This window comes from Varanus komodoensis, unplaced genomic scaffold, assembly GCF_004798865.1.
Source record: "Varanus komodoensis strain SLA01 unplaced genomic scaffold, ASM479886v1 scaffold87, whole genome shotgun sequence".
Lineage (NCBI taxonomy): Eukaryota > Metazoa > Chordata > Lepidosauria > Squamata > Varanidae > Varanus > Varanus komodoensis.
In genome coordinates this window covers 796,251-822,946 of record NW_025336565.1, presented here as the reverse complement: position 1 = coordinate 822,946, position 26,696 = coordinate 796,251, and the positions used below count along the sequence as shown (strand labels likewise).

At 59.8% G+C, this 26,696-nt stretch overlaps 2 protein-coding genes across 4 annotated transcripts; one reads left to right on the top strand and one right to left on the bottom strand.

The window, feature by feature from the left end:
- Positions 1–1,366: 1,366 nt before the first annotated feature.
- On the bottom strand, positions 1,367–26,326 carry ZBTB4 (zinc finger and BTB domain containing 4). Of its 3 annotated transcripts, none has more exons than XM_044417168.1 (3): positions 25,785–26,326; positions 9,412–9,494; positions 1,367–5,167 (listed from the first exon to the last, which is right to left on the bottom strand). In XM_044417168.1, the coding sequence occupies exon 3, from the start codon at positions 5,150–5,152 to the stop codon at positions 1,397–1,399; it is 3,756 nt and encodes a 1,251-aa protein (XP_044273103.1). In that variant the 5' UTR covers positions 5,153–5,167; positions 9,412–9,494; positions 25,785–26,326; the 3' UTR covers positions 1,367–1,396. The 3 variants fall into 3 exon arrangements, with proteins under 3 accessions (XP_044273103.1, XP_044273102.1, XP_044273104.1); XM_044417167.1 differs by lacking the exon at positions 25,785–26,326 and adding an exon at positions 18,729–18,856; XM_044417169.1 differs by lacking the exon at positions 25,785–26,326 and adding an exon at positions 10,827–11,215.
- LOC123016646 (solute carrier family 35 member G3-like) lies at positions 22,029–23,167 on the top strand. The gene has a single exon (XM_044417171.1). It carries the CDS (start codon positions 22,044–22,046, stop codon positions 23,142–23,144), a length of 1,101 nt encoding a protein of 366 aa, XP_044273106.1. The 5' UTR covers positions 22,029–22,043; the 3' UTR covers positions 23,145–23,167.
- Positions 26,327–26,696: the final 370 nt, after the last annotated feature.

The following is a 26,696-nucleotide window of genomic DNA, read 5'->3' as shown; positions in this document are numbered from 1 at the left end:
CCTGGAGGGGGCGGCGCATGCCTGCCCGCAGCGCAACCGCTGCGTTCAATGGGCTGCTTCGTCATGCACAAAACCTTCAGTCCGGAAGGCTTTCACAGGACCGAGGGAAGGCCGCGCTCCGGCACTCGCCCCCCGCCCCCCCCCCCGCGTATTATGCAAGGGCTCCCCCGGCCCAGGTAGGCAGCCGGGCCGAGTTCTTGAAAACGGGAGATAATGCGAGGCTAGGCTGACCGCTGAATACAATGGAAATGGCCCAGTTGCCAAAGTAGGTCACTTGTCCTGGGGAATTCGGGGGGGGGGGGCTGTCCTTTGTGCTGCTTGGGACGGGGACTGAAGCGTGGGGCGGGCCAATAGGGGCAGGTCTGCTAAGTGGGCCAAAGACCGCCCCCCCCGTGCGGGTGAGATGAGCTTTGCAAAATACTAAAATCAAGAGTACACAGTGGAATCCGGTCTGCTCGCCCCCCACCCCGCCGAACGAGGCCGCCGCCTCCTGCTCCCCCCGCCCGGGGCGCTCCGGGGGCTCGGCTGCAACTCCTGCCCCCCCCCGCAAGACGGGCGCCGGGTGGGGCAGCCCAGGCGCGGGTTTCCGGGCACCTCCCTCGCCGGCTTCTCGCCCTCGGGGCTGGGGACGCTTCCGGAGGACCAGAACGCACAGCCGGTCCCTGGGTTCCGCAGCGCTGCGCAGGATGCCTCCGGCAACACCCCCCCGCTCTCCACCCCCCCCCCGGCCGAGAGGAAAATGTGATTCATCCTCGCAGGCTGCAAAACAAAACGCACCCACTAAAAACTACAAGCAGCCTCTCCAGCTGCAGGCGGAGGCCGCCCGGGCGCTTCTGCGGGAGGGCGGGCACGGGGCTGGGAACGCCGAAGGGGCAGCTGTGCCACGAGCCCCCCCCCCCGCCTCCCGGGAAGGCATGCGCGGCGGGCGGGGAGGGGAGAGAGAAAGAGAGAGCGGCAGGGAGGGCAGGTGAAGCCGGGCCGGTTGGAGGGGCGAGGAACGGCGCCCCGGGCCCCGCGCAGCAGCGGCACGTCCAGCAGGGGTGGGAGGCGCGCCGGCGGCGGTTGTGCAAATTCACTCTCCACTGTGTCTGCTCGTGGGGGGCCTGGGGGGCGGAGGGCAGGGCAGGGCAGGGGAGGGCAGGGGAGGGGGCGAGGAATTACCCTGTACCAGTTTTTGCTATTTGTTAAAAGTCTTACCTACCACGTGCCCGCTCAGCATGGCCCGAACGCGAAGGGAAGGTGCGGGCGAGCCAGCGGGAGCCCCTGCTCAGCTCGGGGTGCAGGCCCCGGCTCGGCCCTCCGCGGGAGCCCCTGCTCGGGACAGGGTCGCGCCACGCCCGCCCTCCCCTGCCCCGCACCCCCCGTGCCTCCCCCCACACCAGCCTCCCTGCGTCCCTCACAGAAGGGTCCCTTTCTTCAGCCTCTCCGCCGAGGCCCCGTCGCCTCTGCCCTCGCGGGCCGGGCCGCCTCCCATGGCCAGGCCCCCGTTGGAGGCGGCCCCCCCGTCATGCGCCTCACTCCGGCAGGGGTTCATGGCGTAGCTGAAGACGCTGGGCAGGAAGGGCAGGGGTTGCCCCTTGTCGTCCGGCACCACCATGTTCAAAGCGACCGGCAGCGTGAAGTTGTACGGGTAGGCGGCCAGGAGCTGGTGGCCGTACATGAGCGGGTACGGATCCTGGTAGAAGCTCACCTTGCCGTCCCCGTCGCTGCCCCCCGCCTTGCCCATGGCGTTGAACTGGATCGCGCTGGGGTAGGCGAGGAACGGGGGCTTCTCCTCCAGGTCCTTCCTGGTCCGACAGCTGCCCGGCACCAGCAGTGGCAGGGGGTACTCCTGCACGGGGTACGGCTCCTCTTCCACGTCCCGAGGCACCAGGACCTCTTTCTGGGCCAGGCCGGTGTGCGAGATGACGGGGTCCTGGAGGGAGTGCGGCAGGCCGGGGGGCCCCTGGGCAAGGCTGGTGGCGCCCCCCGTGGGCGGCGAGGGGTGGGCGGCAACCTCCTCCGGGAAGGGGGACTTGCTCCTGCCCAGCAGGGCTGGGTCCTCCTCGGCGGGCACCGGCGCCAGAGGGCGGCCTTCGTAGGGCCCCGCTTCCCTGGCCACGGGCCCCGCCCCCGCGGCGTCCTGCAGGGCCACGGGCGCCTCCCCGCTGGAGGACGACACCTGCATCTCCTGCGTGGTCTCCTCCTTGACGGCCGGGGGCGGCGCTGGCGGGGGCGCCTCCGCGCTCCTCTTGGAGTAGGCGATGACCGTGGTGAGCGCCGGCAGGGGCGACTGCTCCGGCTGCTGGCCCTCGTGCCGCTTCATGTGGCGGCTCAGGGCCGCGGCCGTCTTGCAGACCTTGGCACAGTGGGTGCAGGCGAACTTGAGCAGAGGCTTGCGGCCCACGCGGTGGGGAGCCACCGGCAAGGGGGCCAGGGAGGGGTCGTCCCTGCCGGCACGCCCGTGCACGCGCTCGTGCTTCCTCAGTTTCTTGAGCGCGGAGAAGAGTTTCCCACAGGCGCCGCACTCGTGCTTCCACTCCGAGCCGCGCCCGGCCCCCGGTTTGGGGGGCAGGTCGGTCCCCTCGCCCTCGGAGGCACCGCCCTCCAGGCCTCCGGGCGCCTCCGCCTCTGCCGGCACGCCGGTCCTCTCACCAGCCTCCTCCTCCGCCGCCGTGGCCGCCGCCGCCTCCTCCTCCTCCTCCTCCGCCTTCTCTGCCCGCTTCACCCAGCGCATGGAGCGCAGCTTCCGCCGCCACCGAGCCTTCTTCACCCTCGGCGTGGCGCCGCCGCTGCCACCACACGCCTTCCGCTTGGGCTTGTAGCTGTAGTAGGGGCGCCAGAGCTGGTCCTCGCGGTCGCTGTCCTCCTCGCCGCTCTCGTTGGCGTAGCCCCTGTCCGCGTGCTTCCCGTGGTGCGCGGGCCCCAGCGGCCGCAGCTTCTCCCCGCCGTGCTCCCTGCCCAGGTCGAAGCGCCGCCCCGCCAGGCGGCTGCCCTTGTCCAGCATGAGGTCCGTCTCGGAGATGCGCCGCTTGACGATGGCCTCCTCCCCGATGCGCACGGTGATCTGGCAGAGGGGGGCCCCCCGGCTCTCGGAGGCCGCACCCACGTAGGCCGGCTTGGCCATGTAGGTCATGGTCCGCCCGGCCCGCAGGCCCCTGGCCCGGGGGCCGTGGTCGCCCGCCCCCTCCTCCAGGGCCGCCTCCTCCGCTTTCTGCGCCTGGATGTATTCCTTCAGCACCTGCTTCTTGAGGGGCTTGGCCGCCGCGGGGGGCAGCAGAGGCACTGGAGGGGGGCCCCCCGTGTCCGGGGGCGCCTCGGACGACTTGCTGTTGTACGTGATCACCGAGGGGGGCTGCGACTTCACCGACGTGCTGTGGACGATCACGGAAGAGGCCGGGCGCCCGTAGGCGATGACGGAGGGCACCTCCGCCGGGTTCAGCGGCCCGAGCCGCTTGTCCGGGGCCGCCTTCTTGTCCGCCGGCGGGAGCGGCGGCCTTTCCGAGGCGCCGGCGGGCTCTTGCCGCTGGAACGGTTCAGCCTCTGGCAAGTCTAGGGAGCCGCCGCCGCCGGGGGCGAAGACAGAGGCGACGTCGCCGGTGCCCAGGGAGGAGACCAGCTTCCCGTCCAAGGAGTCGCCGTCCCCCAGCGCCATGGGCATCGGCCGGGCGGGGAGCAGGAGGCTGTCCGGCACCAGCCCCTGGCTGTAGGTCTTGTAGGGCCTCTTCTGGGAGCGCATGGGCAGGAGCCGGTAGAGCTTCAGCGCGTTGAGCTTCGGCTTGTACCCGCCATTGGGCGTCTTCTCGGAGGAGATGAGCCCAGGGTTGATCCCGTGGAAGGCCTTCTGGTGGGTCTTCAGGTTGTAGTAGGTGACGAAGGTCTCCCAGCAGAAGATGCACTGGTAGCGCCTCTCCCCCGTGTGCCAGACCTCGTGCTTGGTGCGGTACTCGGCCAGCGCGAAGACCTTGTCGCAGTAGCGGCACGGGTACTTCCGCCGCCACGAGTGCACGTTGGAGTGGCGCTTCAGGCTCGAGAGCGTCATGTAGGACCGCTCGCAGACGGTGCAGAAGTAGATGATGTGCCCGTCCACCACCTTGACGAAGTGGTCCTGCTCGGAGAGGTACTCCACGCGGGGCAGGGCCCGGTGGCGGAACGGCACGCCCTTCTTGGAGGCGGCGGGCACGGCCGCCGGCTTGGGCGGCAGCACGGGGCTGGGCAGGGCCTCGCCCGCCAGGGCCCCCTCCTCGGGCTTCTCCGCGTCCTTGCAGACGACCTCGTGCGTCTGCAGCCGCTTGATGTGGATGAAGCTCTTCCCGCAGTGCCGGCAGGACAGCGAGCGCCGCGTCCGGTGGAGCTTCATGTGGAGGCTCAGGGCAGAAGACGTGGAGAAGGAGCGGCCGCAGCTGCCGCAGCAGAAAGTGCTACTCGCGGGGAAGGAAGGCCCCGACGGGGAGGCACAGGAGGAGGCCGGCGCCTGGGCCGCCTCCTCGTTGCCGGGGGTCACGGAGGGGTTGCCGTGGGGACTGTCGCGGTCCCAGCTGACGCTTCCCTTCAGCATGAACGCCAGGTCGGAGGGTGGCGGAGGCGGCACCGGGGCCACCGAGCTGAGGTTGTAGAGGATCTTGGCCGTCTCCGTCTCCGTGTCGGGGCGCGTGTCCTGCAGGGGCGTGGGTGCTTTGGCCAAGTCCTGGAAGCAGAGCGGGCTGGAGGGCTCGGTCGAGCGGGAAGGGCAGGTGAGGTCGATCGGCGAGCTGCACAGCCTGGAGGAAGCCACGCTGGAGTCGTCCATCTCGGCCTCGAGGGGCAGTTCATCCAGATTCTCCAGGCGGGAGATGCCCAGGCGGCGGCCGGCGGCCCCGAGCTCCTTCGCGGCAGCCAGGCTGGGGACCGGCAGGTGGGAGCTGTAGATGAAGTTGAGGATGTCGGAGAAGACTTCGGCCGGGATGCCGGGAAGCTCCAGGATCTGGCTGGCCTGGCGACAGGCCGGCTCCTCCAAGAGCACCTCCTTGAAGTACAGGCTGGAGGCCGCGAGGACGTTCTTGTGGGCCTGGAACTTGGTCTCCTCGGCGATGACAGTGATGTCGCAGAACTGACCTCTCAGGCGCTGCTCGTTCAGCTGGAGCAGAAGCGAGCCGGCGTGGCAGCTGTCTGTGACCTCCCCGACGGGAGCCATCGCGCGCTCTCAGCCCTGCAGAATGAGAAAGAGGCGTCATGGCGCCGGCCGCACCTCGGGGACGACGACGGGGGGACCCGATGGGCGGAGGGCGCTGTCTGCGGAGGGGCAGGGACCAGAACTCATGGGCTTCCCTCTGAGGAGGGTGGGACTTTTCCTGCAACTGGGACGGAGTGCGTCCTGGGGAGGCTGACGGCGCTTGCAGGTGAAGCAGGAAGGGTGTGAACCAGAAATACCGGATCTGAGGCAGGCACAGCAGGCCTAGGCAGAACGGGCGATGTGTGAGCTGAGAGAGCTGGGCGAAGAATGTGTGGAAGCAGAGGGGGCAGCCAGGCTAGGAGGGAGGTCTGTTAGAAAAATCCTGCCACTAAAGACCCTGCCTAGGAAGGAGCGATGGGAAGCTGCCGAGCTCTGGGGACCGGGAGGGAACCCTGGAGATGCACGGCGCTGCTCCCGGCTGCTTCAGAAGGGCCGCTGCAGTGCCGTCGGCGGGAGCCACGCCAAACGGGGCCGGGCCGGGCCGAGGCCCAGCGAAGAGAAGCCCCAGTGCAGACGGGCCGTGGCGGACAACAACTCCCAGCAGCCCCCAGGGCGCCATGCTGAAGGGTGCTAGGTGCTGAAGGCCGACATACCTCGAGCCTCCGGTCGGGGAGCGCTGGATCAGGCCGTGGGAAAGCGGCCCCCCAGCTCCATGCCGGAGCCATCGCTGCGCTGCTTTCGCCTCCCCCCCAGACTTCCCCCTCTTCGTTCTTTTGGGAGCCATTTTGCTCAAGGAGTTCCCCCAGCTGGCAGCCTAAAATGGCTGAAAGAAACTGAGTCTGGTGCCAGGTTGGATTAAGCGCCGGCGAGCTGGTCCAGCCCACTCCGACTCCGTGCCGGCACAGAGGCCGGTTCAAGAGGTTCGCCCCGTCGCCCCAGGCACTTGTGACTGGCTCCTCCGGGCTGGCATCGCCGCGTGCCAAGCGCTGGCACCCTGCCTGGACCGCCAGATTTAGCCTGCTGCCCGAAGGGATTTGCAAGCCTCTGCCGCGAGCGAGCACCGGAGGAGTGTGCGGAAGCGGGGAGGGCGGGGAGGACGGGTGACCCCCCAGCCTCCTCCGGGTCTCTCGCCTCGCCTGCATCGGCCACACGCTCCGCGCCCCCCCGCCTCCCGCCGGCTTTTCTGGGCCTAGGTGGAGGTGCCCAGACCTTGCGCCAACCTGGAGGCGCACACAGGTCACCGGGACCGTGCGGCGACAGTGCACGCCACACAGTGTGCGCACGGGCGGGGGGGAGCGCGCATGTGTGCTTAATACAATAACAATTCCTTGAGGGGAACTCTCGCTCGCTCGCTCTGTCTCTGTCGCTCTCCCTCACACGCACGCACACACAATATCCCTTCCTGGCTATGACGGGAGTATCCAAACGGAAAGGGAGTTTCTATGGAAACGGGTCTGGATGACGAAGAGGGAGAGCGTGCCGGAGAGGGGGAGGGAGCGGCAGGGTGGCGATGGGGGGAGAGGAATTTGAGGATCAGGGGCGGGCTGGCAAACTAATGGCGACGATACGGGTTGCCGTGCGAGTGATGCGGGGGGATGTGGGGCCCACGGGCCCCCCGGGGGGAGTCCAGGAGCTTAGCCTCTGCACGCTACCTGTCGGGGCCCAGAGACACCAGATTCACGCAGGCCGCCCGGCCTTAAACTGCAACGGCCCCTCGGGAACCCGCTGGAGGACGGCAGCGTGGCACGCAAGCCGAAAGGCCGTCTCCGTGCCCGCTGCCCGAAGCCCACCCGGCCCGTGGGCTCCCACCGCAGGCCCGCAAAGGTCACGAACACCCCGGGGGGAATCAGTGCCCCGTTCGAGACATCTCGAGGCGATCAAATGCGATCTGACCGGGACCTGCTTCCGAAAGAGTTTCTCCTTTGGTGGCAAATTAGCTTCGCATGTGTCCAAAGGAACAGGCTGGGGGGGAGGGGGGCCTGCTGGCAGCTGTGGCCCCAGCACATCTGCCGGGCTCTGGATCTGCGGATGATGCACTTCCCTTGCACGGCAGATCAGCTACGCCTTTGCAAAAATCTGCCCTGAATGACGAGAGGAGCGTGTGTGCCTCAAAAAGAAGCCACTGTGGGGTGCGAGGAAGCACAAAAGGGCCCCCCCCCCACACGCCCACCGCCCCCTGCTCTCCTGGGGGCAGGAAAAAGCCCCGGGAGAGGCACTGCGCTCGCTCTGTGTTTGTATTCCAGGAATCAAGTTGCTCTGTGAGCCGTCTTCAGGCGGAGGAATGGGCCGGGGCTTTGAAATGGGGGCTCGGGGGGGGGGGAGGACGGGGCGGTGCAGACAGGCAAGCCGAGCAGAACGGAGAGGGAGTGTGCATTTCTGCGGGCCTCTCTTGCTCGTGAGTCATGCAGGCTGAGGTCAGCAGATTGCACGGGAGCGGCAAGGCTGGATTGGTGCACTGAGGGAGAGCAGACGCAGGGGAGGGGAGGGGAGGGGGGGGAGGCTGGGGCACCTGTGCCAGGGACGCACTGTGGACTCGGGCAAAGGAGAGCTTCCTCCCAAACCCAGGAAGGGAAAATCGCCCTGACTCGGCGATGCGGCCCTTTGGCTGGAGAAAGCCCTGATCGCAAGTACCCGAAGCGACCGATTTCTGACACTTTTTACTAAATCCGTGCTCCGTTCAGGGTGTAATCCTGTACAGGCCAGGACAGGAAAAAAGCTACAATCCCCCCATGTGTGATTCTGATGAATGGGGGGGCAGCCAAGATCTGCACTTAGCTGGAAGGCTCCCTGGATGACTTTTGGCCGAGATCGCCCTCAAACAAACCCATTTCCGTTGCCAGAATGGAACAAGATGCACCATAAAGTTTGCCCCGTGTGACCCATCTTTGCACGCTCTAAGCTTTGCACGCTCAGAAGGGCTGCTCTGCAGCTATGCCGGCTGCTTTAGGATGGGAAATGAGCTTTCGCTGCTGTTGCCCCCTGCAGCCCCCCCCCCACTCTCTGCCTCGATGGCCCGCGTGGAGCATCAGGCCACCAAAGAGATGAATGTTGTTAAAAAAAATAAAGGCAGTTTGCGCATCGGGGTTTGGGAACAGGCTGCGTTGGCCATTTCCCCCAGAGTCCCCGTTTTGCTGGAACGTACGATGAGCAGGAACTGCAGCTGGCAGCCCCTCGTCCCCGAGGAAGCCGGCGGTCCCCTGCGCTCCCTCCTCTGTCTCACACGCTGCCTTCGGCTTGCACAGTTCCCCCCCACTACCTCTTCCGGTCTGCGGCGTCCCAAAGACGCAGGGACCCGTTAGGTGCTTAAGCGTGCCGAGCTGAGGCCTGGGAGAGACGGATCCCCGCTTGACATGGAGTCCCCTGGGTGACTTTGCACCGGTCATGGACTCTCGGCCCAACCGGCCTTGCAGGGTTGCCGTGAAGATAAAATGAAGAGGCGGCTACTGGAAGCCTGCCCCCCCCCCGCCCCCGGGTTCCTTGCAAGAGGAAAAAGACGGGCTAAAGATGTGAACGGAACCAGAAGTGGTATATTCACTGATGGGGCTGAATCGGTGCGAGAAGTTGCCGAATTCTCGCTGTGGGCCTACAACTCTGGAATAAATTCTCTGGAAAGGAAGTTCTCTGGAACAGCGGGACAAGAGTTCGTTAGGGGAACCTGAGGGCCGGGAAAAGCGACACTGCTGCGCCGTTTCACCCTGCGCATGTTGCCCTGGTTCAGCCGGCGGGGAAATCAAGGGGCCAGTGGGGAGCACGGGGGCCCACACCAGTCATCCGATGGCCGCCCGGTCGGTGTTGCGGGGGCCTCAGCTCTTCTAGAACCCCAGACGCAATTCTAGACCCAGCTCGGCCTTCCCGAGGCATGGCCATGGCACCACTGAGGAGGCACAGGCTTGCGAGGGCTGGCAGGACAGGTCAAAAAACGTGATTAGCGGAAAGCGCAGGCCGAGCAGGAAGTTCTAGAAGAGGAGCCATGCCGGCCGGCGCTCCTATGCAAGCAGGCCTGGGCAACCAGAGGTGGCCAGAGTCAGTGGCGGTTGCCATGGGGACGGTGCTCAAAGTAGGGCCTGGCCTAGATCCAGGCATCGCCGTAGAGACAGTGACTGTCCCAGATACAGCCGCCGTTGCTATGGAGACCAGCACCGGAAAAGACGGTGGGTCCGGTGGCATGCGGCCCTTCCACAGGGCCTCAAGCCGGATAGTCGGACCATCGATCCGGGCATGTGTGGATGCAAGACGCCGGCCGGGCCAGTGGGGAGGAATGGTGGGGAAGCTGGCCTTACCTGGGCAAGCTGACCACATCTACTGGGTATCTGTGTCGCTGCTCCTCAAGGTTTGGTCTCCAAATTCTCCGGAGCAGGACCCTCTGCGGAGAAGAAAGGGGCAACGCATCACTCCGAGCCCAAACTCGTCTTTCTTATCTGCACCCTTCCTGACTCTATTCCAAAATTTGTACACAGACCAATAAAATGTGTACAGTTCTCTTTAATTTACGTAACTTGCTCAACGTTGGTTTTTTTTTTCAGGACAGGCAGGAAGATGGGCAGATTGGTATGGAAATGGAGGAATGGATGCCTCAGAGGCATAAGGGTCAGGAAAAGGCATATATCAAGAGAGAAGCAGTCTGAGCTTTGCGCCCCAGTAAACTGCAGGCACAGATTCAAGTATCTCATTCATGAGAACTAGAAACATGTTTTTAAAAGCTGGAGTTCCATGTCCTCAAACCTCAGGTGATGGACTACCCAGCTAAGAATTTGGAGACCTGAAGCACTCAGTTTCCCCTTCTGTCAAATATAATAGATAGACCTGGTTTGTATATAATAACAACAAACAATGGTTTGTTGAATTATAGGTTGTCATTTCATATGAACCCAGAACTATTCATAAAGAAAACCCATGGTTGTTTAAGCCATGGGTTGTTGTAATATGTAAACCCAGAATTGTGGGGTGTTCTTTGGTTATTTTATCAGACTATAAAGGCATTTGGCAAGAGCCTTCTCAAAACTTAGCCAGTATATGCTGGTACTTTAGTATCATAAAGGCAGTTGTACAGGGAAGGAGTAGGCAGAGGAGGGAAACAAGGGACCAAGCAAATAAATAATAGTTTCCGTGTATTCATCTGCCAGACAAACCATATACACAGCAACAAACCATGGTTTAATTAAACCACAGGTTAGCATTTTGTGTGAACCAGGCCATATTAGTATTGACTGAGATTCATCTACTACAGACAGTTCTGAATCCTTAGATGAGGCTGGGCTAGAAATACAAATGAAAACAATTCCCACTGCATGTTTAACGTGCTAATCTATTTCCTTGCATCACAGAAAGAAACAGGAAAAAGATTGCTTTCAACAGCTTTCCTTCAGGTGCTCTGCCTGAAATTTTACAGAATATTTGCACCCTTTTAACACCCACAAAACATGAAAAACCAATGTTATCCGTGTTTGCACTATAAAAACAGGTTTCCGCCACATGCCCATGCAGACCATTTTTTAATGTCGATCTATCTATTACTTGAAAAAGAAACCATAATTGCCAAATGCTTTACACCATTAAAAATCAGATTCTGGAGTAAACAGTACAAGACAGAGCAATTCCTGACTGTTCTTCTATTCAGCCTCATGAAAAATCCAGAAATCTAAAAAAAGAAAGAACGAACGAAAAGGGATGTCATCAGCTTGCTATTTTTACAGACCTTGGAGGCCTGCTTTGTGGAGATAGCACGGCGTGACGCTCAAAACGTGGGTCTTCTCCCTTCCCACCCCGAACTGCTTCTCTCGAGCCAGCTCCCAGGGAAAGGACCCGGCGGCACACTGGGGCAAACGGTCCACCCCAGCGCTTTATCCCTGGCACGGGGCCACAACCCCCCGTGGCCGCCACCGCTCAGCATCTCCTTTTTCCAGAGCAAATCCTGCGTCCTGCTCGAGCCATTTCCTCTTTAGCAGGCCCCACCATGGCACTAGGACTGCAGAAGGCCTCGCTCTTTCTCCGCTGCTGATCCCTAAGACTCAGGTCCCCCTTGGTCCAGGTTTTAACGCCCGGTTCATCCCTGCGGAGGTCTTGGGAGTCTGGGTTCCGCGCTGGGAGGGTGCCAAACCCTCTTCCCTGTCGGCAGCAACAGAAGCTCCGGCCCCCACGGCTTGCGTTCGCTGCAAGGGAACCCGATCCCCTTCCATTTCCGGAGAGCCCTGATCTCAGCACAGCCGACTGTGTTGCCGTAGCATCCACCTCCAGGGTGCAACACTAGAAGAATGCAGCAGGCCGGGCGGGGGGGGGGGGGGGCTTTCTAGCTGCCAACGAAAAGCAGGCCACAGCTGCAAGATGCGCCGCAAGCCATGTCTGGAGCGCACAGCCCTTGCCACGGAGAGGGCCGGGGCGCAGGGATCGCTCGGAGGCACAGGCTGCTGCGCGGGCCCTGCGCGTGTCACGGAGAGCGGTCTCGGCGGAGTGGAGTGGGATCCGTGCTGCGCATAGGGGCTGGGCCAGGGGGGTTGGGAAGTCCGCTCCGACCCCACGGATGACATTCCAGCACGTGGGCCGAGCGGTGGCAAGCAGGCGGCCATCCAAGCGGACGCCTCTGTGCGTTCGCTCTCGGCAGGCTGCAAAACGGGCCGGAACATTTTGCGTACGGCAGGCCGTGACATCACCGCAGAGCGGATTGTGGGGTCGAGAGTACAGAGAACCCCGTCGGACGCAGGCCAATGTCCCGCCAGGCCTCTGGAGGGGCCGGGGGAGGGGGGGAGGTGTCGGGACCCCTGGCAGCACGTGCTCCTAGCCTTGCGCAGGGAGTCGGGCAGCGGTTGTGCTGCAGACGTCATCGGGCTGGATGGAACCAGAGAGCCAGGCGGGCAGCTGGGAGGCCGTGCGGACAGGGACTGCCTGAGCAAGGAGGTCTTGGACGCGGCCTGATGTCACAGCCGCTCGGAGATCCGGGGCGAGGCGTGAGCCCAGTGGCGCAGCCCGGCACGATGCGATGAAGCACCGAGGCCAGTCAGCTCAAGCAAGTGCGCAGGCACGCACCCGCGTGAGCAAGGTGCACACCCTCTTCGAGCGAGGAGGGAGCGAGGAGTAAGCACAGCAGCCGACTCTTCGGGGTACTGCGGCTACAGCTGGATGGGCTTGGGGCGCCTGGGGCGATTCCGCACACCGAGTCTGGCGGAGTCCGGCCGATGGCATGACGAAGCTAATAAATAACTCCGACAAATTATTTTTCCCTTTCAAACCCGACAAGAAATCCCCTTTAAGCCAAAGGAAGTAACCGAGCACTCACAAATCATTAACCAAAGAACAACACCAGGTGTCACCATGGGAACATCAAACAGGTCGCCTCCCCTTCTGCAACCAGGAGGGCAAACAGCAGAGGAAGTAGCTTGGGATCAGGACGGGCAGGCAGGGCCATCGGTTCCCCGGGCTGCGGCCAAGGCACTAGCCAGCGCCGGCGGCAGAACCGGGCCTCCAGGGCTGCCAAAGAAGCACGAAGACCTGAACCCAGCGCCTCTGAAAGAGAGGGAGCCTTTCCCAGGTGTCAGCACAGGTGAGGGATATTTGGACAGCTGTCCTTGTAAAGACCTGGCAAGCCCATGCGAAGCTTCACAGCATCCAGAGCTGAGGCAAGCCAGAAACGGCAAGCATGGAAACGGTCTGCATTGCCACAGGCCAAGCTACACCCGGCGCCATGTTGCTTCCTTCGCCCCCACCCCTTCACCCCTCCACAATTTCTACCCCCCCACCAGAATGATAAACACACTTGACACTGTATGGATGGGCGCCATCTCTGTAAAAAGGCACACACAAGACAGGCCCCAGCAAGACGCACACTTTCACAGCCAATCCCAACGGCAACCTCAGCACAGAAGAATCTGCAGCGACATTCCCAGGTGTGCAAGATCCGTTGCATGCACAAATTCTTGCATGCACAAATAGCGTGCCCAACCGGTCATGAATTACGGCGGTTGTACGCCAACACATTCCGGAGGCACCAGGTTGGAGAACGCTGGTTTACACACACACACACAAACACACACACTAACTTTACATTCGTTGTGCGAGGGTGGCTGGATTCTTTAGCCGCACTGTTGCAGAATGCTCTCCTGTAGACATTGATTTTTGTTATTTTAGGAGCCAAAAGAAAGGGGAGTGTTTATCATAATTCAGGATGCCCAATGTCCCACTGAAAAGAGCGATGGTGCATGTGGTCCGGAAAAGCTCCATGTACACAGATGTGACACGCAGCAGCCGCTTACGCCGTTCTATAGTCTGAGTGGGGAACAAGTCCTCTGCCTGCCCACACACGTCATGCCCAGTTCTTGGGTCAAACAATCCAGCAGCTCTTACGGAATACATGCTCTTCCATGCTCTCCACTTGTTCTCTCCGAAACCCAGGAATACCTCATGCCTGGGCTGTTACTATAACATTCAGACCCAGGGCTCTAGAATGTTTAGGAGTTAACAGCCCAGAGTTAACCTACCAACAAACCATGGGCAATCGTTTGGTTAACTCTGGCTTGCTTAATTCTTAAGCGGTGCGGGGGCATGCTGGTGGGTGTTTTATTCTGCCTAATCCTGTGCAGGATTATGCTCTTAGTGATCTCAAGTACGGCTTCCACTACGGAGTATAAAGAAAGGCTAAAATGTGCTAAGACATTTCTTTATCTGTATTTAATCCTTGTAACATCCCGTCCTTAGGAGCGCACGGGGCTGCGAAGCAAAATGTCGCCTATCAGGAGCCCCTCTTGAACGTTTCAGCGCCTCCCATTTCTGAGCAAAGGCCTATCTGACGTTCGGCTGGGATGCTTTCCATGGACGGATGACCTTTTCTGCGTGAGACAGCTCGTTCCTGTTAGCAGCAAAAGAGAGGCCTGGCTCGTGTAACAGGAGCGAAAAGAGAAGCAGCACTAAACCAACAAGAGGAGAAAAACAACTAGAGGGAGGGAAGCCAACGCAGCCATGAAAATCAGACGGGCTTGGAAGCCCTCCAGGGAAAACACGACCAAGCCTGCCACACCGTCCCGTGGAATTGCCCTGCGCCGGGCCAACCCGATGCCAAAACAAGATGGCCGCCGGCCGGCCACAGCACCTCTGCCAGCCCCGTTTTGCCAGCCCCCACGGGCCAGCCGTGCGAGAGGCAGCCACGTACTTATCCTTACAAACAGGCAGCCACATTGAACAGCCAGAAAAGCTTCACAAAGTGTCAGCCGCAACTGCCCCTACTCTGGGTTTTGGCCTCAGACGTGTTGCTTCGACATTCTCTCCTTAAAATGGAGAGGAGACGGCGGCCAGGGAGCTGGCGGCACGAGCTGGCGGCCATGGGGCTCCCCAACCTGACAATCCCCGGACGGGTCAGACTACAACACTGAAGTCACTCACAGAAGGCCTTCTTAGGAACTGAAGAGCCCCGGGGCCACGTCAGCCCAAGGGCCCAGCATCCACATCAGTCGCCAATCAGCTCTGTCCATGGGCCTGCCGATTCCTGCTCCCCAGCGACTTTGATGCTGGAGGTAGGAAGGAGCCCTGGGGGTACCTCACCTCCTCGGGTTACCTGAACACCCCCCCCCGCAAAGCCATCCAGATTGGTGGCCGTCACAGCGTCTTGTGGAATCCCACTGGTCCAGCTGGATCCACGCTGCTCTTCCTGGCTCTCCCCAATCACCCCCCACAATTCTGAGGCTTGGCGGGTAGTCACAACAAGGGGGGGCTTTCATTAGTTGCACCCCAGCTTTGACATGTGCCCCATCAAGAGAATCCTGGTGCCTCTGCAACTATTATTCCAGTGCCAGAGTAAAATTTCCCCGTTCTCCCAGGCTCTAAAAAAAATTGTCGGAGTCTCTTAAAGTATTCTAATGTTCTAGCATTTCTGCATTTTATTATCTTGCTTCCTGCAATGTTGTTTATTCTCCGAGTCCCTGCAATAGGATAATGTATTTAATGCTGCGTTGGCGCATTCATTAGTTGCATATTGTTGGTTTTATTGTGATGTTAATGGTATTTTCATTATTATCGTAAAGTGCTTAGAGAAATGGACTATATGAGGCTAGGGGAATGATGGGTGTTGTAGTTCAGCACCTCTAGCAGGCTGCAGGCTGGGGAAGGAAGCCTTATTCCAAACCTCAGCCCCTCTCCCCCCACCACCACCTTGCAATGAGGGGGTGGAAAGAAAACAATAGTGATTACCTTACAGAGCCGTTGGAAGGTTTTTAATTAGGCTGTGTAGGTGAAGAACTTTAAAAACTTAAAAATACTGTGTATGTTTTATCATTAAGATCTGCACGGGGCGGGGGAAACCACTTTTAAAATGTTTTTTTAGTGTGTTTCTCTATTTAGAAGGAAAACATATAAAGTTTTCCAAAATATGAGGAAGTTCCTGGACGGGAGGGAATGTTTACCACAAAGCCTTCCCTGTTTAGAAGCATTACCTGTAAATGGGCCACCAAATGCCACGGCTTTTGGATCGCTTTCCTCTGTACTCGCAGCTCTGCAACTCTCTCGGTCTGTGGACCAGGCTGAACGCAGATTGCAGAGCCAGCCAGATGTGATAAGTCGGCACATCGGATTTCAAAGCCCACGGCAGGCAAAAATTCTCTATGCCAAACAAGTCTGAAACTGGGGAAGTTTTCCACGCTTCAGCAAAATTCCAGAAGGTAATATAAAGAGCGTTATTTAAACATGAAATAAATACATACGTGCGCCTGCCTGAGCATCGCGGCATGTATTCGCATCACAGTGCCCTGAAAAGTCACGTCAGAAGCCGAGTCGAGCTTGCCAGCTCCGGTCTCTTGACATTTTCACCTAAGCACCGCATCCCCTCCCCTGCATATAACATTGCAACAGTAAATTCTGCAACGGTACAATTCTGCAGAAGACTCCCACGCACATCTGCCACACACGCAGTGAGGACCGTGTGGCATCAGCCCAATGTTGCTCAACACGACACCGGGAGCATGCACAAAATTGCACTGTGGCATGTAAACCACAGCATACCTTTCCACGCAAGTGGGCAAACGAAAGCCCTACAAGCACACACTCACTCCCAGAGATACCACAAATGCGCATGTGGACTCACAATCACATTCTTAGGAATAGGTACGCTGTCGCTATTACAGACTCACTGCTGAATACATATCCTCACAGTTTCATATGCATGATGCCTTGACTGGAGCCTGAGACGTAAACACATCTTTGTGTGCATGCACACCCACAATTGTGCACGCCACAGTCACCCCACTGGTTGCGAAAGGAGCAGAGGGGAAGACCTACAGGAGAGATACAGGCAGGGCGAACGAAGGCCGTGAGATGCAAGAAGGGGCTGATGGAGAAGAAAACACGGAGGACGACAGTGTGCCTGGAAGTGCATGAATTAAGAATGGGGTTCGTAGGGGCAGGATGCGCAAGGAGGAAGTGTGGGTGAAAACACATCAAAACATGTGTGTCTTGGACAGCAGGGGGTGCCTCTGCAGGGGGTATTCTGTGTGTTGTGGCGAGAAAGAGAACATATGAGGGGGGAGGCGTGTGGGCATGAGGAAATCTGGACAGTGGGGCGAGGCGAGGCTGATGCTGCCAGAAGACGGGAAGGGAAAGCTGCACACGGAAGCCGGGGTGTTTTCGTCTAAAGGGGCCGTCGGGGAGCAGGGCAGGAGAGAGACCCCGTTCCAAGCATGCCTGCAGAACGGGCATTACAAAGAGGGTGTGAAGGATCCTAGGATCCATTCTCCGAGACCAAACCCTCTCAGAATTCGAAAATGGCTCTCCAGAAACTGGGCATTGTCTCATTCCTTGCCTCGTGCTCAGCGCCGAAGTCGGAAGCTGCCTGCTAAAACAGTCAAACTCGGAGGGCACGGCGACATACGGACATGTCACGATGCCACGTCCTTGGCCAAGAGAGACTCGACGGCCGGGTGGCCTCGCTGTGCCTGGGATGAAACAGCGAACAGCCCTGCACCGTTCCCTCGCAGGTCCCGTGGGGTCTCGGCGGGACCCTCTGGTTGCACCCTGGGTGTGGCGGTTCCATGGGACTTTCTTCCCTGCGCATCAAAATGTTTTGGGCTGGAATCTGACACACAGGGGCTTAGAGGGCCACGATGCTCTGCTAGGCACAATGAATGGTATGCGAGCAGCCACGGCAGACACGGGATACAGTCAAGGCAAAAGAACAAACAGTGGGGGAAGGAACATCGGGAAAACATGAGATTAACTCTGAGGCACGCAGAGTGGGGTTCTGCTGCGAACGAAGCCAGAGCTGTGGCAAGGCAGAAAGTGAGGAGCGCGGAGAGGTTGGAAGAAAGGGAAAGGGAGCCTAGAGGGCGGGAATATGCATCCCAAGTATGAGAGAAGTTGGAAGAAATAAACGTGAGGTTGTGAGGAAGACATCTTTGCCACGAATGCGCTTTCGGAAAGAGTTGCGGGGAAGGCATGAGCGCGCGGCGTGTAGCGTAGGAAGGCACAGCAAAAAGGGACACGAGCTACGGGGACAGCACGGGGTAATGATCCAGACGCCAGAGTGAGATGTGTGGGTAACCTATGAGGAAAACAAAATTCCTGAGATGCACCAGGGTCGTGTTGTGCTGTGTGAAGGCACAGCTGGCCGTTCCTCGGGGTTCTGCGAGGAACAAGAGAAGAAGGATAAGAGGGGAAGGGGGAAACTTCGAATGAGGTCACCCTCAGAGGCGCTTCCAGTGACCTCCACACTGGGGGCCTTCTCTAGACCAACCTCCCCTTCCTTTAAACATCCACCCTTTTCAGTGCAGATCTTCTCACAGACCTCCAGCCGTCCCGTCTTTCCAGATCGACTGCAGAAAAGCTCATAACCCCTCTGAGATCCCACATACCCAGATGCGCCCCGCTCTCCCTCCACAACCAGCCCACCCTTCGGCCTCCAGGGCCACAGCGCTTCCTCCGAATGACCCGAGCGCCCCCGAACGGCTCCCCTCGCCGCACAAGCCCCACCGGCGCCTTGCTCGGCCCCCCTTGCGGGGATCCCGGGTCCCTCCCGCGGGATGCATGCGAGCGCCCCGCGAGCGGCCCTGCTCGCTGCTCGGGGCGGCTGCTGGCAATCCCCGAGCCGCCGACGCCAAGCCAGGGGTGTGCTCGGGAGCTGCGCGCTCGGGCCGGGCCGGGCCGGCCGCGTGGGGCTCCGGCCCCTCCGCAAGGGGTGCCGGACGCGCCAGAGCAGCGCGGCCCCGGCTCCCCGGGGCGCCACCGCCTCTCCCCCCCCGGGATCGCAGGGCCGGCCCCGATCCGCAGGCGCCTCCCGGAGAAAAGCGGGCGGGCGGAGGGCGGAAGAGCGAGAAACTTTGCTCGCGCGGGACTGGGCTGGGCTGGGCTGGGCTGGGGATGCGGGCAGGGGCTCCGCTGCCCTTTTCCGGGGCCGGCGCGAACGGGCTGCGGAGCGAACTTGACCCCTGGCGCCCCAACGCTCGCCCCTTCCGGGGGCCAAAGCGCGCAGCCGGCCGGGGCGCGCGCGCGGCGGCGGCGGGCGAGTCCCCCCTCCCGGGGCATCGCGCCCCCCCGGGGGCCCCCCACCCCTCGGCCTCCCGCCGTCGGGAAGCAGCCCGCCGGGCCTCGCCCGCGCGCGGGGGCGGAGGGGACCCCGCCGGGCGCCTACCTGCGTGTCGGGGGCGCGGCGGCGGGCGTCTGGCTGCGGCGGCAGCCCAAGATGGAGTCTTCTCGCGCCGCCATTCATGCTCGCAGCCTGCTTGGCACGGGGCGCCTCTCCCTCCGCGCTCGCTCCTTCAGCCCCGCCGCGCCGCGCTCTCTGCCGCCGCCGCCGCCGCCGGAGCCGCCGCCGCTGTTGCCGCCGCCGCCGCCGCCCCCTCTGACATCATCGCTCGCGGCTCCGGGCCGGAGCGGAGCGGCTCAGCCTCGCCACGCGCAGCTGCGCCCCAGGACGCGCCGCTGCCCCAGCGCCGCCGCCGCTCCGGAGCAGCTGCTGCGCCACTCGCACCGCCCCGGGTTAGGAGCGCGCGCACCGGCGCGGCGGCATTCACACGAGCGCGTCCGGCCGGGGCCACGGAAGCGCGCGCGCATCGCGCGTTGCTCCTGCCCGCCCGGTGTCACGGCTCGCCTGGCCGCGCGAAGGAAACGCCGAGGGGTGGCTGCCCCGCGTCGGGCAGGGGCCTCGCCTCGTGACAGCCACGCACCCCGCCTCCGCTGAGGTTACTGAGCCTTCCTTGCCGAACGGAAAGCGGGGCGGGGGGGCAGGATTGGCGTGGAAAGCGCGGTCGCCGGGCAGTCGCTGGACGTGGCCGGCCAAGGCCCCGGGCCAAGCATTCCACGGGCGACCTCCCGTCCACCGGGAGGAGCGATCCACTGAATTGAATGGGGCTCACCGATGAGCAGACATGAGCGGGACTGCATTGTACACGCCCTGGAGACTTGGGATCCTAAGTCTCAAGCCTCTGATGCTTTTGAACTCCTTTTCCGTATCCCAGATGTGGCTTGAGGCAGCCAGAGAGATGCAGCAGTGCCCTGAAAAGCACTCTGCACATGTTCAAGGGAGTATGGCAATAACACATCCCAGGTCAAGCAGCAGATTCTGGGCTTGCTACTGGCAGCGTATTAAGCTGTAGCTGCAACCTTCAAAGCAAATGAGAAATTGATCGCACTGCTCTCAGCCTAACGGAAAGAACAGCAAGAAAACTGTAGGGACACGGATGGCACAGCTAAGAGCAGCCTCCCCCCCAGCCAGCCACCAGGGAAGGGGGGTGAAGCTCGGCAGCGGCGAGGCTGTGATCGTGGGGCACGCAGGCACGCTTGGCTCCTGAGCCAGGCTTGCTTGCGGGGCTGACTCTGCTGGGAAAGGGCAGAGGAACCCCAGCCCGAGAGCCCCCCTCACTGGATTTACGCCAAAACATGAGCTTGCACATTTAGCCAGATTTCCTGCAGCTGGTGTGTAACAGGTAGGGGCCATCTTGCCTCACACGCAGCTGCGGGGGGGGGGGGCAGGGGGGAAGCCGCTTTTGGCTGGAAGAGCAGCTGCCAAGTGGTTTCTGGGGGGGCCGGGGGATTCGCAGCGCCGGCGCGGCTTTGAAAGGACCGGCGCTGCCCTACCTACCTGCTTGCTTGCTTGCTTGCTTGCTTGCTTCCGGGCACCCCCGGGTGCTTGCTCAGCCTCCACACTTGTAAATAAACAGATTACTACAAGGGCACTGCAGCACTGCAACCACGAAACATTTCGTTTTATGGATGTCATTTTACAAACTGTTCCTTAACCACCTTGAGCCTGGAGGAACGGGGCAGGCTAGGCTTCCAGTTCAGGCTCAAAAACTATTCATTTTTGTGACATGAGGCAAAGAAAGTCCCCAGCGAAGGAGGCGTGCGGTCGTGGCATTTTGAGGAGCAGTGACCTCTCCAGATCGCCACACCGCACGTCCCGTTAACCCCACCCCAAAGCAGACTGCCCCAACCTGCCGCCCTCCAGCTCTGAGCAGCCCCCCGGCCAGTTTCCCAGAGTGATGTCACAGAGATTCATGCATACAGGATGACATCAGAATTTCTCCCGGGCGAGGAGCTAGCCTGGGTGTTGAGGTGTTTGAAGAGTGGCAGGAGAGCCAAGCGAGGAGTTTTGAGGTGGGTGCTTCTCCAATCATTAACCCCCCTCCCCAGAGAGACCCCAGGTGTTCCAGGACTCCACCCTCGCTGGCCTCCCATAGCCTAACCCGCCAGGGCGCTCGCTCCTTCCAGAACCAGGGCATAGAACACAGACGGGCCGACATCAACAAACCCCAGATAAAGGGGGCTCGGCGCACGTGCTCAGCTCACATGCGTGTGCACACATGTGAAGGAGAGCGTGAGGGAACGTGCTGACCTGCATCCAAGAGCAGCTTAGGGACCTACGCAGGGCCTGAAGCTAACGTCCCTTACGAGAAAACCCCAGGCATGTGGGAACACACCGGAGTGGACACAGGCAAACCGGATTCCTCCACTAGAAGCCACAGTTCCCCCGTCTGTAACAGGGTCTTAAGAACTGGAAGGCACATTTCAACAAGTAGTACAGGATATGTAACTTCCGTAGAAATAATACAACATACACGAAGGAGCAAAATGGAAGCGAGAAAGGCAGGCAGTGGAGGAGCAGCTTGCACAGGAAAAAGGGCACTGGTTGGGGGCCGATGGATGCAGGGCAGAGGCATAAATAAACGGGCAAGTTGCATGGCCCCAACACATGCAGGCAGCATCGGTTACTTTGCTTTCTCGTGGTAATTCCATAGAAGAAGCCGCAGTCCTGCGTTTATGAGAGCTGGGCAGGGCTCTCAAGAACAGGAAGTTCTGAAGGGCACTCGTTTATTCATGGCGCGCCCTAAGTCAAAGATGACTTGATGGCACACATAAGAACCTATTAAGTTTCTAGTCCTTAAGGTACCAAGACAGTCTCGAAAGGATATGGCTACAGAGATGGTACAGAAAAGCAAGCGGAAATGGACTTCCTGGCTGGGGGTTAGGTCTAAGTGCTCAGTATAGCTCTTTACTTCTGCCACTGCCTAGAAAAAGCAATATAAAAATCAGCCAACACACGCCGTTCCTTCATATGTACGGTTGACACAGCTCCCGCGTTCAACTTCTGTTGGTGCAGAATGCCGATTTATTTATTTAGAGCAGAGCGTCTTCGGCACCACCATTTCCACAGCATGACTCACGCACTGCATTTCCAGTGTGTTGAGCTTCACAGCAAAGCTCCCAGGTAAGTTACTTTTATTCCCCTTTTAGAAACGGGGAGGCCGAGAGCCGCCACGGAGGCTGCACGCCATTTGCCCAAGGCCACAGCAAAATTAGGGTCAGAGGTGTGAAATGAGTGTAGGTTCTCTAATCAGCTTTTATGTACTTGCAAAGGCAGCCAGACGAATGTCTCCCTTGCAGCCTGTTTATCTCCTCCGCTCTCTCTCACAGGCTGTGACGCAACCACCCTGCTTGCGTCAGACCGATGCACACGGCCCCCAAGAAGCCCCCGATGCACACGGCCCCCAAGAAGCCCCCGATGGCACCCAGCCCTCCCGGCAAAGCAGCTCGGACCCTGGCAGACCTCTTGCGCTTCTCCCCCCCCTGCTCTCCGCCGCCCCCCCGCCGCCCAGCCTGGAGCCGCTACCGCCTCTCGGAAAGCATGAAGGGGCTGCTGGTAGCTCTCCTGGGGGGCGGCGTGCCCGCCGGCTTCGTCGCCCCCTTCACGCGGATGGCCAACGAGGCCTCAGGCATCCCCTCCCTGGAGATCCTCCTCTTCCGGTGTGTCCTGCACCTGCTCTTCGCCTGCTACCTGCGCTGCCAGAAAGCGCCCTGCTTCGGGCCCCCCGAGGCTCGCCAGCGCACCCTGCTCCACGCCTCCATCAACGTCATCTCCATCGGCTGCGCCTACAGCTCGTTCATGGTGGTCCCGAGCGGCAACGCCGCCACGGTGCGGAAGGGCTCCTCCACCATCTGCTCGGTCTTGCTGGCGCTGTGCATAGAGAACGGCCAGCTGACTGGTTACGACTGGTTCGGGCTGGTGGGCAGCACCCTGGGCCTGACCATCATGGTGGTGCCGGACTTGCTGAACCTGGACAAGAGCACCCAACTCTATGACACTTTCGGGTACGTCCTGGCCTGCCTGGGAGGGATGGCCCTGGCCTTGGGGCTGGTCATCTTCAGAACGCTGGCCTTCCCAGCCAAGCTGGTGACGGTCGCCTTCCTGTTCGGGGTGGTGGGCAGCCTGGTGTGCTCTCCGGCCATGTTCCTCCTGCAGGACCCGGTGATGCCGTTGGACCCCTTGACCTGGACGTGCGTGGTAGCCATCAGCTGCCTCGCCTTGGTCTCCTTCCTGTGCGCCAGCTACGCTGTGACTAAAGCTCATCCCGCCTTGGTGTGTGCTGTGCTGCACTCCGAGGTGGTGGTGACCCTGGCCGTGCAATACTACGTTCTGCGTGAAGCTGTCACGCACTTCGACATCATGGGGGCGGGCGTGATCCTCGGAAGCATCGCCATTATCACCGCCCAAAATATCAGCTGCGATGCGGCTGAAGACGACGACGAAGTGATCAAAGGGATCCAATAGCCGAGAGGTGGCGTGACCCCGAAACGTGCAGGTTCAGCTCAAGGGCTGCAAGCAGGTGATGTCCGAGCGACCATCTGCCATCTGTGGGGGGGGGGGGGGCGGCAGCTTGCGAAGCCCTCCCCAGATGCTATTACCTGGGGCTGGTAGACGCAAGGGGCGGGGCAGAACTCCAGCAACATGGAAGGTGGAGACAGCCCTCAGGTTATCTGTGTGAAGTCCCGAATCCAGCCAGAATTTCAATTAGTTCCCCCTTCATAGGCATTCCTAGATGAGAAGCTGCTCCTGGGAAACCTACAGGACGTGGGTCATGGATTTGGGAGGGACTAAGGAAACCCCTAGCCAGGGATTTGGAGGCCCACGGGCCAAGCTGATGACAAACATCCGTCTATCTCTGAAAGATGCAGGAGAAAGACCTCCCTGTCATCCATCTACAGAAATCCCGAGGAAAATGCTTCCGGGCCCTTTCGACACCACATGCCTGATGGTGGAGAAGAACCATCCTCCTCCTCCGAACCAGCTGCAACACAAAGGCAGGAAATAGGACATCTGTGTCGCACATATCAACCTTCTCGAAGTGGAAGATAACTGTGTTAAGATCTGCTGATGGAAGGGTTTTTGGCAGAGGAAAATCAGGAGGCAAAAGAAGGACGGCTGGTTATCCCTGCATGGACAGGGGTGCCGCTTCTGCTCGGCCCTCCCTGAAGAGAAACTAGGAGATGGTGACCTTCACCTTCCTGCAGTGTTTTTTTGCCCCTGGGGGGATGAACAGGGGCATCTACCAGGGAGACCCAACAGAGCTGAGTCAAAGAAAGCAGGTGGGGGCCACAAACAGAGCAAGACTCAGGTATTGTTCTCAACAAGCATTGTTTCCAAATTCTCAAGAAGCTGACTGCCCCTAGCAATGTGGACACAGTAAGAGCAGTCCTGCTCTGCTCATGAGACCTTCGAAATGCTGCAGGAAGCAAAGCTGCAGTACGGATTTAGAAAATATTACGGCACCGAAGGACATTTTCATAATTTCCATCTTTCTTGCGCCTAGCTGGGGTTTCATTTTCCAATGCTTCTATTGTTTCTTAAAGCCAAGAAAGTTAAAAGCATGCATACCAGGTAATAGATACCCATCTCCAAAGCTGCCACCCTTGAAATGAGGGGGGTGGGTGGTAAAAGATAAGCACTTTTTTGTGTTTCGGCTCCAGCTGCAAAATACCCCTCCCCACAAACCTAGCAAGTTAACTAGCTGACGGATGGACATTTTCAGAGAACAGCTACGAGGCCATGGAAAAGAAAGCTAAGAAAGGAATTAGATCCCTTACCTGAATCTTGGAGAAAATGTATTTAAGAGCTATGCGTATGTAGTGTGAATTCAATTTGTGGAGGTGGCATAGGCTAAACGGTAAAAGAACTAAAAAAACAGGTTGCAAGCCATCCTGAGCTGCCAGAAACGGAAAAGGTTATAACTAACATGTAATAGGCATGCCAGGAATTAGGGTCAGGTAACGAGCTCGCCTCCCTGGGTTTCAGAGCTCCTCTGAAAAACTGGCAAGGCACCAGGTGGGGAACCAGAGGCACATGGACAAGACAGGACAGCTCAGCTTAATGAAGAGCCCATTCTGGTGGAGCAGGGGAACTGGTTCTGGGGGATTGGCCCAGTTTAGAAACTGGTATTCAAGTCCCGATTACCCTGCAAGTGGGGAGAGAACTCTTCCAGCCTGTCGTGGCTGCTGGTTGAATAATTCTTCAGAAAGATCTTATCGGACAGATTCTTTTTAAAGGTACAGGGAAGGGAGGAGTCCCTCAGGATCCCCATCGCAGTACTGGTTTCGAGTAGTAAGAATATAAACTGCTGAAGGAAGGTATCTTTGGGCCTCGGGCCTGCATATGAGGGATGGGCCAGCTGCAAGATATCGGGGATCTTCCCAAAGACCCAAAGCCCACACGGGACTTTAGATCAATGGTAGGGCACACGCGTTAACCGGGTTCAATCTTGGTATTTCCAGCTTGCCCTGGAATTGTTCATGATGAAATCCCAGAGAGCCACTGCCTGTTAGCAGAAGCAGAGAATGCTAGAGGGCAGGGTATGGGTTTGCCTCAGTGTAAGACGGCGTCTTTAATTCTTTTTGTGTTTCATGTTTCCAAAGCAAGACACCAAATGCAGGTTCCGAAAAGCTCTGCAAGGGCATTGAAAGCCTGCCTTCTTGGGTTGAGGATACAGCAATGGCCATGCTGCACCAAACTGGGACTGCAGATGTTCTGCAGGAATCCCGGTCACCAGCATGTAGGATTTAGGGCAGCAGAAAACGGGCAGACTGGAGCGTTGGGTTCCACCAACCCCAGGCATGGTCGAGGGACACTCCCCGTGCAAGGCCAAACTGCATGTCTTATCTCAGAGCAGGGTCTGCACCCAGGCGGCCGGCTTGCACCACGGCACTGCACAATAGGAAATGCCAGAAGCACAATAGGAAATGCCAGAAGGTTCCTTTAAGAGCGACTGCAAGCCCTGCCTTCGCTCTGTTTTTAAGGCTGATTCTTAGGCAAGAGCCAAGGCAGCTCTGCTTTGCACAGCGGAAGCTGCGTGCAAAGGATCTGGCCGTGCCTTGCCGCCATTCTGCCCTCTGGCGGCTCGCAGGCTGCAGAACTTACCCGGCAGGAAGGCTCCTTGCGTGCACAGCCAACGCAGCGGCCCAGAAAGTTCACAGCACACACGTTTCCGCCTCTTGCCTTTGGTGTCCTGCAAAGCTTTCAGTTCTGAAGCTGTGGGCGGAGTGTGGTATGTTCAGGCCGACGACGTTCCCTTGAGTCCTCCTCGTGCCGCCTTCCGATCACGCTCCGGATTGACTCCGAGGCGCTGGCCCGCTTGCAGAGCGCTTCCTCTTCCCTCGTTGCGGCTCTTTGCAGCGCTTCATGCTGCTCCAGTTAGTCTCCTCCTTCCATTCTTATCTCGCGGCCTCCTGCCATACCGCGCTCTAAGCCCGAGGAGCCCCCCCACTCCCGGCAGCTGCGCCCTGCTCCGTCCTGGGGAAAGCTTTTTCCAGCAGCGTGTTTTCTGGGCCAGCCTGGCTTCCTTTTTCCCATCCCTCCACCACTATTCAAGCTTCCACCCTGCTCCTTATTCTTCCCCTCAGTTCCCCGTGGTCTTCTAGACAAGAGCACTCTGCCAAAACTCGTGCTTCCAGCCTGGAACTTTCTCTCTCCGTCACTGGCACGGCGACCGACCGAGACAGCACCCGTCCTTTTCTGGCGATACCATGCTCTGCCCAAGGGGGTGTTGCAACTTGGGACTGCAGGCCAAATCCAGACCCACGCTTTTCCCGCTGCTCGCACGGCTCCCCTCACCCCATTCTGAAGCTTGAAATGCCCCGAGTCTTTGCAGGAAGAGTATATACTGAAACGGCAGTATCTGGGCCTTACCCGCTTCTGCCTTTGATGTCACCTGCCATGGGGCCGTGGTCCTCAGAAACGCCACCAAAACTGAATCTGCCTTTCCAGTTGAGAATTGCAGCAGCAGCCCTTACTTAGAGGCACCAAGATGATGCCTGGGGTGTCCTTACGCTC